Raw genomic sequence first — 16318 nt, 5'->3', positions numbered from 1 at the left:
AGGATATGACAAAGTGAGGGCCACGGATATTAAATATGATATTTATTAAATATGATTTTAATCTAAACTTTGTTTTCACGCCCGTAATAACAGACTTTGAAAGCCATACTTAAAAACCTCACGCAACAGTGCGCCATCTAGTGAGACAAAAAACGATAGCCCTCATTGCATTTAATGCGGTTCCGATTACATTACGTATGTCAAAAGCGGTGTTGGTCCATGAATCTGCCAGTATATCTTTAATGATAAAGAGGTTGCAATGTGCATAATCTCTTTTGCGACTAAATTATCTTGTATGGGTACACCATATCCTTTATTTTTCCATTTTCTAGTATGAATATACGATACTTTAAAAATTTATTTAAGTTAATTTTAACAAAAACATGCATGTTTTTAGCCTAAGTATTAAGTGGAGTTCCGAAATATTGATATACTTAACATCGTGTTACACGATGACACTGAATTTTCATTCGCCTATTTTGGCAATATATGATTGATATTTTAAATATGTAGGGCACACGCGCCGTTGTGGTCTTGCTGTGACAGCTATAATACATCTCACGAGAGGGTTACTATTCGTAAAATATTACCATTTATTGTTAGTCATAAGCTTGACACTAGCTTGAAAAATATTTTTGATGAGATCTGAAGTGTTCATTCACAGGATAACGCCTCGACGTGTGCACTAATCAGTTTAGCGAGTACTTACCTACATAGTGTCACTAAAATTATTACCTACCTATAACTATGGAATCTGTTAGGTATATTCTCTAATTATTTATCACATAGAATAATTTTAACTTTCACAAATATACCACTGTTTTTGAGAGAATGTAATATTTCTGTAATTTAGGTAGGTACTTATTTAGTATTTGTATTTATAGTAGAATCTCAAAAATTGGAAAAAATTATGATGTCGTAGCATATTATGAGTTTTTGAATCCCATCGTTTAATGTTATTTTAAAGGCCGCCAGTAAAATGATAAATCCTGCTAGTTCTGACGTCACCTTTTCATCTACTCATGAAACGTACTATAGTAGTTACGGAATGGAGGTGGAACGTTCGCGTGGTATATATGCTTAAATTAACCCCTGCATTATTAAGGGTCGGGGACAGAATAAACGACGCATCTGCAATACCTACTGAAATAAACATCCCGCGAGACCGCAGTACACTCTCTGACATTACCATTGTTCTTTAGATTTATTAATTCTTGAGCTTGATTTAAGTTTCTACCCATTCTAGAAATTATAGATGTCGTGTGTGTGGATCTGCACACAAAGTATGCCACTGAAAAGTGCAAGCGCAATCCTTACTCGCTAGGCTTTATTAGGCTTGTACTGTTGTTTAAGTATTTCCTGTTGTTCGTTGGTGTCGGAAAGATCTAGAGATTCCGGGACAAAAAGTTTTATAGATGCCCTTCTCACGATTACGATATATATCTCCATTCCAAATTACAACAGAGGGGCTACTACAAAATTAGAAAATCGACCCTCGTATCGCACCGTTCCTTTCACTCGCGTATTAAATGACATAAGCGTCAGCAGGACGGCAACATACTGCACTTAGTAGTATATACCTGACCTGATTAGAGATTACAGTATGTATTGCACATCTAAGTTTGTTTAATAGTTTAAGTGTGAAAGAGTAGCAAGCAAACAAATAAACATAAACTCACTATTACTTATAACTAGCCTGTTGCTCGCGACTCCGTCTGCGTAGAATTCGTTTATCGCTATCTCGCGGAAACTAGGCCATTTTTCGGGATAAAATCTAACCTCTCTCCTTTAATTGGACTCGAACCTGCTGATATGCAAATATGCTGATTTTCATCCAAATCGGTTCAGCAGTTTAGACGTGATGAGGTAACAAACAAACAAACAAATTGATTTACAAACTTTACCATTTACAATATTAGTGGGATTAGGGAATGATGACTTGGTGTAAGCTATTTACGTACAAGTGCTATGCTTCGAAACTCTTGAAATAAATAGCCAGATGGGCGATTATTCGAGCATTTTTACCGTATTATTTTTCTGGACACTTTTCTCTTAAAAATGGCTGAATATTCTGATACAGTTTTTTAGTTATCTGGTAGAAATACAGGAACTCTAACAAATAATTGAAAACGACATCAAAATCTACAGCCAATTTGTATAAAATTTAACCAGGGGAATGAGGTGGTTGAAACGCTTGAATAATCGTCTACTAACGGACGCAACGAGGCTGTTAATCCTCGAATGAGGGCTATCGCGAATGAATTCGCCACTAGAGGCGCTAGTGTAGCGTGAGGTCTCCGAAATGTCAAATCTCATAGTTTTTGGGTGAGCTACGCGGGTTTATTTATAATTAGAATAATTTTGTGAATATTTTGCAATATCTCAAATTAATTATGGCAAATATGCGTTCCGGGGCAATGAATGTCTGTGTTTTGAGACATTTTTATCTTTCGGAAACCTTTGTCCTCCCTTTTTTCCGAACAAAACGGGGACTATGCAACACTGTGGCATGCTCGATATTTTTATGGTACGGTTTTAAGGTGTATTAAATATGATTTTAATCTAAACATTGTTTTCACGCCCGTAATAACAGACTTTGAAAGCCATACTTAAAAACCTCACGCAACGGTGCGCCAGCTAGTGAGTCAAAAAACGATAGCCCTCATTCCGCTACGACGAGACCAGAAACATGCATTAAAACTGGAATACTACCTAACCTAACCTCGGCAATTTGTAAAGAGTGATACTTGAATACTGAACGGGGGCTACACGTGCATCGCGCACAAAATACCGCTCACGTACCTACTACCCACCTACTTTAATCTATTAGATACCTTTAAGACACATCAAGGTAAAATTATTCAAGTAGATCCTCCTAGAACCTCGTGTATTGAATTGACACAAAATTTGCAAAAAAATATGATAAATTAACCGTTAATTTGTATTTTAAGTATCATTACCAATTTTTTTTTGCGAGAAAGAAAATAAGGTACTAAACAAACCCTTAAAATAGCTCCTTGATTAACCTGTTTATCCTTTTTCGTTTTTAGGGTTCCGTACCTAAAAAAGGAAAAACGGAACCCTTATTGTCCCCTTATTGGTACCCCTTATTGGTATTGGTATTTGTTGTCTGTATTGTCTGACTTTGTTGACCGTCTGTCTATCGGTCTGTCTATCATGACCTTTTTCTCGAGAACGCGTGGAGGTATCAAGTTGAAATTAACACCTGCTCTACATTAATGCAATCAAAAGATACGACCATTTGAGCTTTATTTTTCATACATTTCGCAGTGAAATCAAAACCTATAGGCTACTTCTGGTAGACCTAGAATCATGAAATTTGTCAAGAAAAAAGGTCAATAGGTCTTACAGCACAAATTAAGGAAAAAAAAGCGAAAATCGCTAATTTGTTGCTGCATCACAAAAAATAATATTTTTTTGATTACAAAGATACTTATTTTAATTGAAAGCGATGGTTTATTTCGACCCTCTGCGTAGATCAATACGCGTCGAATAGTATTTTTTTGTTTGTTTTCGTTTATTTATTTTTCTTTTTCCATTGTGTTCAATATTTTCTAGTTTATATTTTAGAGGAAATTTCTATTTTAGAGGAAAAAACAATCGTATAAAACGAAAAAAATCCTCGAGATTCCATCAACGATCAATTTACATACAAATTTGTACGAAACTCTCGGTTCGCAAGTCCGACTCGAATTTGACCGGTTTTTTTATCAAATAGATATTTAATATCGTGTTTTGAACCTTTAAAAAATAAAAATAATAATAACTAACTAAGTAACTAATTAACTGAGTACAACAATTATATTTTTACCTGATCAAGAAGAAGACGATTTGGCAAATGAAAGCTGAACCCAGCTATTATTTGAGTGACAACATAATTCAAATTATTTCGAATGTCATGGGAAAACAGACCAAAGAGTATAAGGAAACAGATACTTGAGCTTGTACTATTATCTAAAATCATGTGACATTTTGAGTTTAGTACCTTCGTGTGTTAAAATAGAGTTTTTTGGAAATTTACTGCTGAAACATGGGTTAAACAACCAAGAGTGGTGTGCGACAGATTATTTTTACCATGATAGGTAAATTCAAACAAAAACTAGCAGAGAGGGAAGCCTTGTTCAAATAGAAAAAAAGAGTGTTTAAATGCGGTGACCGAATTCGTAGGTTAGTGGCATGGCAAAATATTATTTTGATATTAGTATCAAAGGATATTAGTATCCTTTTCAGAACTGGTGAATACAATTGTGGTTCTTAATCTTAAGATTCTCTTTTTCTAAAAAATATTCGTATTAACATTTTTATGTTCAACATTTTGTTTTAACTAATTACTTATTTTCCAATAGGCATGCGATAGACAGAGAAGCATAAAGTAGGCACGATTCTTATGCCTAAACGTAATTTTTGTACGACAGAGAAGCTTCTGTAGGTTTTTTTAGGTTTAAAGACTTTATTTTCATATAAGACATTAGGTACAGTCACCAGCACCAATATCTGACACAAAAGCATGCATAAATATCTGATACGACTCTATTTCTAAGGCTGGATGGACGTGTCAGATATTTTTGCACGCTCCGCCGTGGCAGATATGAATGCTGGCGACTGTACATAACTTCTTTTTTGTATGCATTAGTTACTTATGATATAAATAAATTATCATAAAATATTCTGTACTTGTACCGTTACTTATTCTGTGGTGTGTGTGTAATTTTTGAATTTGCCGCGTTTTTGCAAGTTCATCTTTCATTAGCCAGACTAGGTTATAAAGTTAAAAAGGAGGGTAGAGAGAAAGAAAGAGAGAGATTTTTGACGTCTTTTTGAAAACAACTTTTGATTGCAGCTCCACTGATACCTTCGTATTGATACCTCCACGCCTTTCTGAGAAAAAGGATATTGACAGACGGATAAATAGACAGACGGACAACATAGTGAGCCTATAAGGGTTCCGTTCCGTTTTTCTCAACTGAGGTAGGAAATCCTAAAAGAACATATTTAACACCTAAAAAGAGTTAAACCAAAATTTGGTTGATATCAGAAATCGGCCTAAATTATAATGGCCGTCGCAAATTGTCGAAGTGAATAGTCGCTGAATTCCCTCCCCCTCCCCTTTCCAAAGTTTAAAACGTGTAGTAAAATATATTAGGTACCTCAGATGTGTAGTTGTGAAGTGGTCGCAAGTGTATCGTGCTAGCGGCCGGCGCTGCGACCTTCGTCTCGGGCACCAGGTCGAGGCCAGCCTTTACAGCCCCCCGCGGGCACACCACGGTCTCACAACACCACATTTTATCTCACCTCCACGAGTATTACACCGTAAAAGAAAAATGGTAAAACTTAGACCATTAAAAATTTAATATAGACTTCACAACAATTTCGGTTGAATACTTGCAAATACTTCTGAGTTAGCGAACTTACCTTTCACAAAATTATTTAAGTAAATGTACCAAAAGTCTCTTCGAAGTTAGAGACCGAAATTAAATGTTTTCTGATCGTAACCATTGTAATTTGTTAAGGTATCTCTTTCATTAAAAAGTTTATCCTCGGGAATATTTTGGTTTAATTTTGTTTAGCAAACCTTGTTGAAAGATCTCGAAGGATTTGAAGATTAAAGGTCATAAGGGGCTTTTAACTATTGTGATTAATATGGAGAAGTAAAAATCTAAAAAATAAAAACTTGAAGTTCCAGGTAGGTTTACTTAAGAAACTAAGCTTAATATACGACGAATTTGCATTGTAGTGACAATAGTTTAGAGTAGACAATAGACAGACATCGCGCATCGGTCAGTCATTAATCTTTCTGCGCTCGAAACCAGAGTTTTCCACCAAGGTAAGTACGTTAGTGGAGCACCCGTATCGCATTACGACTCCCCTTTGTTAGTGTTAGGCGCTAATGCGACGCAAAGTTCCCGGCGTGTAGCGTTACCATGCGTCAAAATTCGTCCTGAGATATCAGGATTTTCGACCTTTTGCCAGGATTGCGGGCCAGACTTGGCAAGTGTCAAGATTTTTAGAAATGATGAGTTTATTACAATGTTTACACAGTTTTATTGAACGAAATGATAAATGCAAGTAACTATTCAACAAAACCAATAATATTTCTTTCAAAACAAATTAAAATAGGATATAAACAGCTAATAATATATATTTTTTTACTAAATTAAAACTCAAGTGCGTCGTTTTGGTCTAGAATCGGAACTTGACTGTTCTTCACCTGTCTGATAACAGAATGAAACCTACTTTATTATAAATTTAGTACCAAGTATATTAGAAAATATATTAGAAATGGATTTGCTAAAAAAAAACCAGGACAGGCTATTTTTAATTAATAATAAAATATATTTTTTATAAATTTTTGTTTCATCATCGAGATAGGTAATAGGTAAACCTGGGCGAACTACTGAGATAATAGAACAAATTGTATATCAATGAAAACGCTGTTTTATTGTGAACACGTTGATATAGGGTTGTGTGTTGTAGAAAAAAAAATAGCCCGTCCAGGATTTTTTTAGCAAAACTATTTTACAATATAATACAATACAATAACTCTTTATAACACACCAACACAGTAAGCAGTATAGAAAACACAAGTATATACATAGAGATTTTCTAAGGTAAGCAATAGGCGGCCTTATCGCTTCAGAGCGATCTCTTTCAGGCAACCTTTACAATGGACAGAAATAAGGAATACATTTTAGCAGGTGGTGCAATTTACAGTAGATTAGAGCAGTATCAAGAATATATAAAACTAACACATGCAATACACATACACAACAAATTAAACAGACAGATAGGTAGATAGATACCATAACAACATATAAATAAGCTAACTATAACATTCATACGCAAGATGACAGATAGTGCTCTCTATTAAGCATAGACTTAAAGATAGGCAAGGACTTTGCGTGCTTAAAGTCTATCGGTAGGGAGTTCCACAACCGAGTGGCCTGGACAGTGTATTTTAATATACCTTTTATGTAATATACTAAATTTATTATAAAATTCATTTCATTCTATTATCAGACCGGTGAAGATCGATGTAGGCTTGTTTCTTCAACTATTTAAGCTACGCCAAATCACTCTTAAAGAAGTTACAGATATGGCAGGACTTTTTGGGAGATATTAGGATTTTAATCAGGACAGTTTTTTTTCCATATTATTATGACAACCCTACCGGCGTGTAAGTTATTTCCGTACCACAGCGGCTGAAAAAGAACCGCTTCCATAAGTTGGCGTCTTCTTTCGCTTTACGAGTATTATAGGCATCAGGAGAGGTAATAGTACATTGTGTCTTAAGGGCGGTAAATAAGCAATTACGAACGAGAGTCTATTAGAAGCCCGAAGTCGCAGACTGAGGGCTTTAATGAGTCGATGTTCGTAATTCTAGTACCGCCCGTGCGACATATAATGCTTTTCATCACATTTGCGAGTAAAATTGTATATTTGTAAAAGCAAAAAAAATTTTTATCAAAAATTGCCGATACCGCTGATTGCGCTCTTGACAATCCGCAGCATGTGCATGGCGTGCGTGTGCAGCGCGCGCACGGAGCAGCAGCACACCATGCAGTAACAAACTCACTTACCGACCTTGGGCTTCATGGCATGACAATTAATACAGGCAATGACTCATTTACCGACCACGGGTTTCATGACAAGCAAAGCACATTAAGGTCGAGGGTTTTATTTGGGGGGTTGCAACCAAGGTAGCCTGCATGTTACGACACTGTTTACGAGCAAGTGTGATGAAAAAGAAATTTAAGTAATATGTTAAAATAATAACCCGTACTGCTACTTTGAAAGTTATTGTCAGTGCATGGGCATGTCGATCACGTCGTCCGTAAACAACAACAATTAGGTACCTTTCTAAGTAGGTATATTACAACATCGCACGTTTCAGCCATTTCTTGGTATCTACTTTATTATAATTATTAACATTTTATACTTACTTCATTACAGTATTTTTTTTTTATTCGACTGGTTGGCAAACGAGCAAGTGGGTCGCCTGATGGTAAGAAATCACCACCGCCCATAGACACCTGCAACACCAGGGGGATTGCAGATGCGTTGCCGACCTAGAGGCCTGGATATCCCACCTTAAGTGCCAGTCACCGGCTGTCTTACTCTCCACGCCGAAATACAACAGTGCAAGCACTGCTGCTTCACGGCAGGATTAGCGAGCAAGATGGTGGTAGCAATCCGGGCGGACCTTGCACAAGGTCCTATCACCAGCAAAATAAAAAAAACTGAACGAAACTGCTAAAATAGTTGTCAGAATGTAGGTACTTTATAATAGTTGTGATTTAGGGGCTGTTTCACCATCCATTGATTAGTGTTAACCGACGGTTAAATGTGATGCCGTCTCCGTCTATTCGAACAAAACAAATAGAGACGGCATCACATTTAACCGTCAATTAACACTAATCAATGGATGGTGAAACAGCCCCTTAATCTATTAAATTAAGAGACAATTAAAACTGCAATTTAAAAAAAATGTTTGGTTTTGGGCAACAAATACACTGATTGTCTAGGTAGGCCATAAGTGTTTCAGGGGTTTTTTAACTGCTTTGAAATGGCGGCATTCTATAAACTGATATGTTAAACATATGTTCAACGGTTGGCTAAGGTTTTGTAATAGATAACGCGCTGAGTAAGTAAAGCTGTCTTGTCTAGACAGATTTTTGATGTAATTGGTAACCGTTAATTGCATGTCGGATGTGCCTTGTCTATTCAGGCTTAGTATGCAAACTAATTCAACAAACATTAATTGCGACCTTGAAATTCAAGTAATTCAAGATTTAATTCGTAAAGGCTGAACTAAGGTCGAAAATATAAAGTTTCGAAGTCATTAGCGAACCGCGGTTGCCACTCCGGTGAAGTTTGGATAGGTTGCTAGTGAAGCCGTGTAGGTAGGCATACTAATATAGATATGTTATACTTACAATACATGAGTTTGGCTTGTCGGAGTCACCCGAGGCCAACGGTAAATACCTGTCGTATTCAGTAGACGGTAAAGGAGAATTGGCAGATTTGTATGGACTCTGGCCTAGGAACCAAGAACGACAAGCCGTACAACATTCTGTATGGTGGGAAATCTCGAATCGCTGTGTAAAAAAAAGTTATGGCAAAATAAAAAAAATCCACCAATGAGCTTATTGTCATTGTTAAATATATTGATTTTAGTTCTTTACAAGTTTCAAAACCATTTTATCATATAAGTAAATACACAGAAGAAAATAACCAAATATCAAAAAATAAGTAAATGACAAATGACAAAGCCAAAGAACAACAAGAAGTTGCAAGAAAGTACCTAACCAGCGACAGTTTGCAGAAACCGATAAGAAAACCAGAATATTAGCAAAGACGTAAAAGTGAAAACTAGGCACAAAAAAAAACATGCAAACGCGTAAAAACTAAATCATCAAAACGCAGGAAATTATAGTATCGAAAAAACCTAGGTACTTTTATGCAGCGATAACTTTTTCACACTAAAATTTGGGGGGATTTACCTGCCATAGTAAAAGTTTTAGAACTTAGAATAAGCTATCCAGTGACATATCGTTTGTCCTTATTACTCATATAGGCCAAGTAGCCCACTCTCCTTTGTCCGAAAATAAAAAATAGGCCATGGATTCACACACACTATTTATATTATTAGTATTAGTCGTACCTAGGTAGGTAATCTTAATCAAAGAGTGCCAAAACTATTGTAAAAAAATCAGAGTTCAAAACAAAAATAATTTGAAAACTGCTTATACGCAAATAACGTACCTAATTTTGCAATACAAAATATATATAACTTAGGTAGGTAGCTAAGTATATTATAGTGATTGCGTGTGGACTATTTTCTTCCGCGAAGATGGTAGCACCAGTCAATTCTTTTTATTTTCCCGCGTAATTATTTATGGATGGAACGTAATAAAAACGCGTCGAAGTGTTTTAAATAGCGGACCAAAAAGAAATGTTTTTCTTTTCTGTGCTTAAAATTCTATCACAATGGGTTTAGGAACGTCCAAAACCGTATTTCAGTGGCGGGTGGTCTTTGTTGGCGTCTGTTGATTCGGGATTATAAAGGTTATGAGAAATTTGAGGTTTTATTGTGGGTATAATCAAGGTGTACGCAATTGGGTATTTAAAATCAGGTTTTGTTTTAATGTTTATTTAAATATACAAACACAATAATACAAATTTATTCACTCTTTTAATTAATAACAATTGTTGCACTCTCGTAATTAAATGCCTGTAGTCATCCAAAATGACGTTGGATGACTAATTCTCTTGTTCTCTATCTAAGGAAAACTCATCAGTTTCAATACCTAACACTTCGTGCATAATAATAAATTCATATTCGTAAATAAGTAAAGGAACGTATTCAATTTAAGCAAATTTTAATAATTATTGGTACCTTGTAAGGCAAGGTATAAAAACTTGATAAAATTGATGACTTCAAAATAATCAAGTGTGATTGCACGAAGAAAGAATATCTAAACTTATATTTGACTACAGCATTCACGTTATGCTGGCACTTTAGTTGGATATTCACCAATAACTTACTACTACATTCTAGCATGAGCGATGGAGATGTCAATAGCGCAACGCGAATACACAACGTCAACTGAAGTGTCACCATTACATAGTTATAAAAAACGGCAATTTTTAATGAACTGTCGAAAACATTTATTTACTGATTTATCAATAATATAAAGATATAATAGGTAATATGAAAAAATATACAGCTGTTCATTTTAGACAGTCGGTAATACATTCCCGTAATAATAAAACACGCAGTCACTCAAACAAAATACAACGATATAAAATTTCATGGTCGCGTAAAACTGAATACTACCTAACGAAATTGGTTTTTCTACGTATTTGATGTATTTACATGTGGGCGACGGTCAGCATTTAGCGTGAAGAGGTAAATTTACATAAATTCAATTTCGTGTTATTTATGGGGCGCCCGCAGGTACAGTGTATTTTACATACGTTTGTTTCACGGTCACGTATTGATTATGCTTGTGATGTTGATAAAGTCGCTAGCGAAAAATTTGATATATCTTATACTGACTAAATGTATTATTATTTGGTGGATGATCTCTTGTAGATGAAAAATTGTTTTGAAATAATTCTTCGGTGCTACTGACTTTACGTAGACATCCTTGACTATTACTAGTTCTCTATAATGCTACATTTAAAAAAGAATAAATACGAATATAAACTTTTAATAATGATAATTATAAACAAGTGAATATTGTTCAATAGGTAAACCCTTAAAAGGTAAAGTTCATTGTACATGAAAACATGCGCTAGTGTGATCAAAACTTTGTAAACTATGTAAGAAGCTTGTTTTATTTCAGACGCGCATCTGTGACTACAAAGTGGTTTTAAACGTCTTTGAATTTTATGACGTGGAATAATTAACGTGTTACGAGTAGTTCGTTGTCGCCTTGAATATTTTAAAATCTCATGAACGCGGAGGTAGAGCGACATAAAAATTCAAAGCTTTTTGAATGCGAAAATGAATGAATAGGCACGTGCCGCTGACACGTTTGATGGGAGTTAATTGAAAAGCAAGTCGAGCTGCGAGCCATGTTTGCAGTATGCGATTCATCATCGAACTTTGAAGCGATATTGCAATTACATACCCCGTACTTAGGTACCGACTACCAAACCAATAATTCACAATATTGAAACAGTCAACAAAAAAGTTGCGATCACTTGATATGAACGTTTTGTTTACCTTGACGTTTAAACAACATGGCGTCTAATGCATTATGCTTGCATTCTGGTCTGTACATATATGATGGCGTGGCAGCGGCCGCAGCACTAGAAATTCTAGTTTTACCACACAAATACGAGTGGAAGTTGCAAAAGTACTGGTGATGTTTAAATGTCACAAGTACTTAAAATGCATAGTGTGTAGTAACTAATTGAATTGTAGCAAAAGTGATTGAACAACTAAATATAATAAATAATATTTAGTTTAGTTGCGAACTCGCGGGAAAATCACTATAAAGTTATTTAAAGAGAACTTACTTAGCAAAGATATGAATAGGTGAAGTATCTCCGCAGTCCTTTGATAATAGTGTTTCACCGCGGGCAGAAGTTGTATTTTCAATCTCAACTTTATTCAATTCTCTGGTCGTAATAGGGAGAGTAATATATACCATACAAAATTATAGCAACAGTAAAACATTACAGCTCTCTGTAATCGGAACCTGTCAGCAACAGTTAGTTGAGCTTTTGTCATAAGATATAGCTCTGACGAGGGTATTTTACTTACTTATTTAAGTGATTTACTAAAAAGATTATTTTTTCCACTAGGTACTGTCTTATGTTGTTGAAGTCAGAAATAGATTGTTTAACACACACTCTACACATGTTTTTTGATACTGTTAATTATCAGAAAGCATACGTAGGAGCTTTTCAAATACAATTACATGGGTTAAAATTTTAATGTAAGAAAGTGTATTTTACTCGCGTTCAGGGTACGTGTTTAAGTGGAAAGTGGATTCTGGCTGAATGATCAGCGAAGTTGCTCAAACTTTAGAGCTTATGCAAGCTTGCGGTTCGCCCGGTCGCGTGCCGTGGCCTCATTTGGCATGGCCCGGCCAACTTCACCTAATTTAATTTCCAGGGCTAATGGACCTTATGTGCATCAATAATTGCCTCGGTTGTTTACGAGTTCCTTATTCAGCCGCAAATTAAACGTACCTTTCATAATCGATGGATGATTTTGTTATTACGAGCTCCATTTTAATCAGGAGATAGCGCGAGGCTGCGCTGGTCCTGTTTTAAATTTTATACATATGAAACGAGTGGTGTTTTAAATCAGAGACCGATTAAAGTGTGGCTGGTCCCAGCTTAGTCGGTGTAAAGTCCTTCGTAGAGTGAGCGAGGGAGGTGTTCAGCCAGGATAGACTTAAGCTTCTCGCGTGGCGAGACCGGAGTGTAGCGAGACAGGGGGAAGGTGCGGGTCACACCGTCACTCAGGGCACGGGTCACCGCCGTCAGGTCCGCATCCTAAAACATAAACAGAATTTTCAAATTAAGAACTTTTTCTGCTTTTAAAATTCTATTAAGGTGATCATGATCATGTTTCATGTTATACCTCGGAGTAGATAAGGGTGTAAAATCCGTGAGCTCTTAGAAAAACCTTCGGGTTCTGGTGAAATCGGAAGGATTCGTGTAGTACAAAATGACAATTGTCTTTTTGACTTGCAATCCATCACGCGAAGAGTGCAGTCGTTGTGTTTTCATTGATTTATACAGAGCAGTTAAAACCACCACTTACTTATTTATTTAGTTTGTTATTTTTCGGTAATTGATTTCCATGGGGATCACAACAAAGCAATCACGGTAAATTATTTATAATAATATATATTTATATATTTTAAAAGAAGCTGAAAGTTTCAAAGAATGTGTTGATTGTGAATATTTTAATAAGGTTCAAGACCGAGTTATAGAAGCAAAGGGGATTTCGAAAAGTACATTAACGTGGTTCTGTTCAAAATTACAATATTACTTTTTAAAAACGTATGCTTACTACGTAACTCGGTCTTGAACCTTATTAAAATATTCACAATCAACACATTCTTTGAAACTTTCAGCTTCTTTTAAAATATATAAATATATATTATTATAAATAATTTCCCGTGATTGCTTTGTTGTGATCCCCATGGAAATCAATTACCGAAAAATAACAAACTAAATAAATAAGTAAGTGGTGGTTTTAATTGCTCTGTATAAATCAATGAGTCAGAATGATCAGTCGTATTCGACTAATGGAATGTCCATGGAATGTTCAAAATTCAAATAGAATAAATAATATTTAGTTTAGTTGTAAACTCGCTTTAAATGCTATAAATTTATTTAACGGAACTTACTTAAAAAGTACCAACAGATTTGAATAGGTGAAGTATCAATGCAGTCCTTTGATAATAGTGTTTCACCGCGGGCTGAAGTTGTGTTTTCAATTCAACTTTATTCAATTTCTGGTCGTAATAAGAGTAATATTACCATACAAAATTATAGCAAATTAAAACATTACAGTCTGTAATCGGAACCTGTCACAACAGTTAAAGCTTTTTTAAGATATAGCGCTGACCTGGGTATTTTACTTATACACAAGTGATTTAAAAAAGATTATTTTTCCACTAGGTACTGTCTTATGTTTTGAAGTCAAAGTAATTGTTTAACACACACTCTACAGAGTTTTTTGATACTGTTAATTATCAGAAAGCATACGTAGGAACTTTTAATACAATTACAGGGTTAAAATTTTAATGTAAGAAAGTGTATTTTACTACTTTTTACGTGTTTAAGTGAAAAGTGGATTCTGGCTGAATGATCAGCGAAGTTGCTCAAACTTTAGATGCTTATGCAAGCTTGCGGTTCGCCCGGTCGCGTGCCGTGGCCTATTTGGCATGGCCCGGCCAACTTCACCTAATTTAATTTCCAGGGCTAATGGACCTTATGTGCATCAATAATTGCCTCGGTGTTTACGAGTTCCTTATTGAGCCGCAAATTAATTATTTCATAATCGTGGATGATTTTTTATTACGAGCTCATTTTAATGAGGAATAGCGCGAGGCTGCGCTGGTCCTATTAATTTTTATACATATGAAACGAGTTTGTTTAAATCAGAGGATTAAATGGGCTGGTCCCATGCTTAGTCGGTATAAAGTCCTTCGTAGAGTGAGCGAGGGAGGTATTCAGCCAGGATAGACATTAGCTTCTCGCGTGCGATACGGAGTGTAGCGAGACAGGGGAAGTTGCAAATCACACCGTTACTCAGGGCACGGGTCACCGCCGTCAGGTCCGCATCCTAAAACATAAACAGAATTTTAAGATTAATGAACTTTTTCTGTATTTTAAAATATTAAGGTGATCATGATCATTTTCAACGTTATACCTGGACGTAGATAAGGGTGTAAAAGCCGTGAGCTCTTAGTAAAAACCTTCGGGTTCTGGTGAAATCGGAAGGATTCGTGTAGTACAAAATGACAATTGTCTTTTTGACTTGCAATCCATCACGCGAAGAGTGCACTCGTTGTGTTTTCATTGATTTATACAGAGCAGTTAAAACCACCACTTACTTATTTATTTAGTTTGTTATTTTTCGGTAATTGATTTCCATGGGGATCACAACAAAGCAATCACGGTAAATTATTTATAATAATATATATTTATATATTTTAAAAGAAGCTGAAAGTTTCAAAGAATGTGTTGATTGTGAATATTTTAATAAGGTTCAAGACCGAGTTATAGAAGCAAAGGGGATTTCGAAAAGTACATTAACGTGGTTCTGTTCAAAATTACAATATTACTTTTTAAAAACGTAGTAAGCATACGTTTTTAAAAAGTAATATTGTAATTTTGAACAGAACCACGTTAATGTACTTTTCGAAATCCCCTTTGCTTCTATAACTCGGTCTTGAACCTTATTAAAATATTCACAATCAACACATTCTTTGAAACTTTCAGCTTCTTTTAAAATATATAAATATATATTATTATAGTAGAGTAAAAGTAATTTGGAGCCTATATTACCTACATCTTCCCGACAAAATAACAATCATATATGTCCCAGATATAATTTTATCCATAAGATAGCATTTAACTTGGAGAGGTGGAAGAGGCCGTCCGTCAGACAGCCAATTTGAAGCGTTGTTCATAATTTAATTACCGAAGCTTTTGGAACAAAGTCACAAGCAAACAGCTCGTAAGTTAATCAGTTCCTTCCAAGTATTTTGGGCTGAATATAAAGTTGTTCTGGAGTTATCTTATGTTGATTTAGACTTTACACCAATATGAAAACGCATAAGAAATTTGTGTAATTTTAATGATTAGATAAATTTCACACAGCTAAAAAAATACCTACTTTTAGTTCAACTTTCGGTCATCTATACTGTTGGCAGGCAGCGGTAATAAACTAATTTAGACTAATTAGGACTTACAGCACTCTTGGTGTATTTCTCGAGGCTGCGCAGAGCTGTTTCGAAATAGTCTTCGCCGTAGGATCCCTTTTGTTCGTCACTAAGTCTCTTCCACATATCTCGCGCTTGCTCTAAGAGTTTTTCTTCCGAAAGCCAAGCACTGCCTGTTGTGTATTCCCCAGCAGCCACGACCACCTTTAGAAAATACAAAATTTACACTTAATAATTAATATAATGTACTAAATGCCAATTTAGTTTGCTATAATTATAAACGAATGTTAATATAATAAATACGTAATCCAATAATGGAGCTGAGACAGCTGTCTAGCCGTTTAATTGCCTTTCCCACGCCCCCGAAAAGTTATATT

General features: G+C 35.4%; 1 protein-coding gene across 2 annotated transcripts in view; it reads right to left on the bottom strand.

The window, feature by feature from the left end:
* Positions 1-10155: 10155 nt before the first annotated feature.
* The window catches only part of LOC141435964 (D-beta-hydroxybutyrate dehydrogenase, mitochondrial), a 51875-nt gene continuing 45712 nt past the window's right edge, over positions 10156-16318 (bottom strand). For both annotated transcript variants that reach the window (XM_074098778.1, XM_074098779.1), the window contains exons 7-8: positions 15972-16145; positions 10156-13035 (exon numbers count right to left, since the gene is read on the bottom strand). In XM_074098778.1, coding sequence (XP_073954879.1) covers positions 12877-13035; positions 15972-16145 — 333 coding nt within the window. In that variant the 3' untranslated portion in view covers positions 10156-12876. The remainder of the gene's footprint in view (positions 13036-15971; positions 16146-16318) is intronic.

This window comes from Choristoneura fumiferana, chromosome 16 (assembly GCF_025370935.1).
Source record: "Choristoneura fumiferana chromosome 16, NRCan_CFum_1, whole genome shotgun sequence".
Classification (NCBI taxonomy): Eukaryota; Metazoa; Arthropoda; class Insecta; order Lepidoptera; family Tortricidae; genus Choristoneura; species Choristoneura fumiferana.
This window is presented reverse-complemented; position numbering and strand designations above follow the sequence as displayed.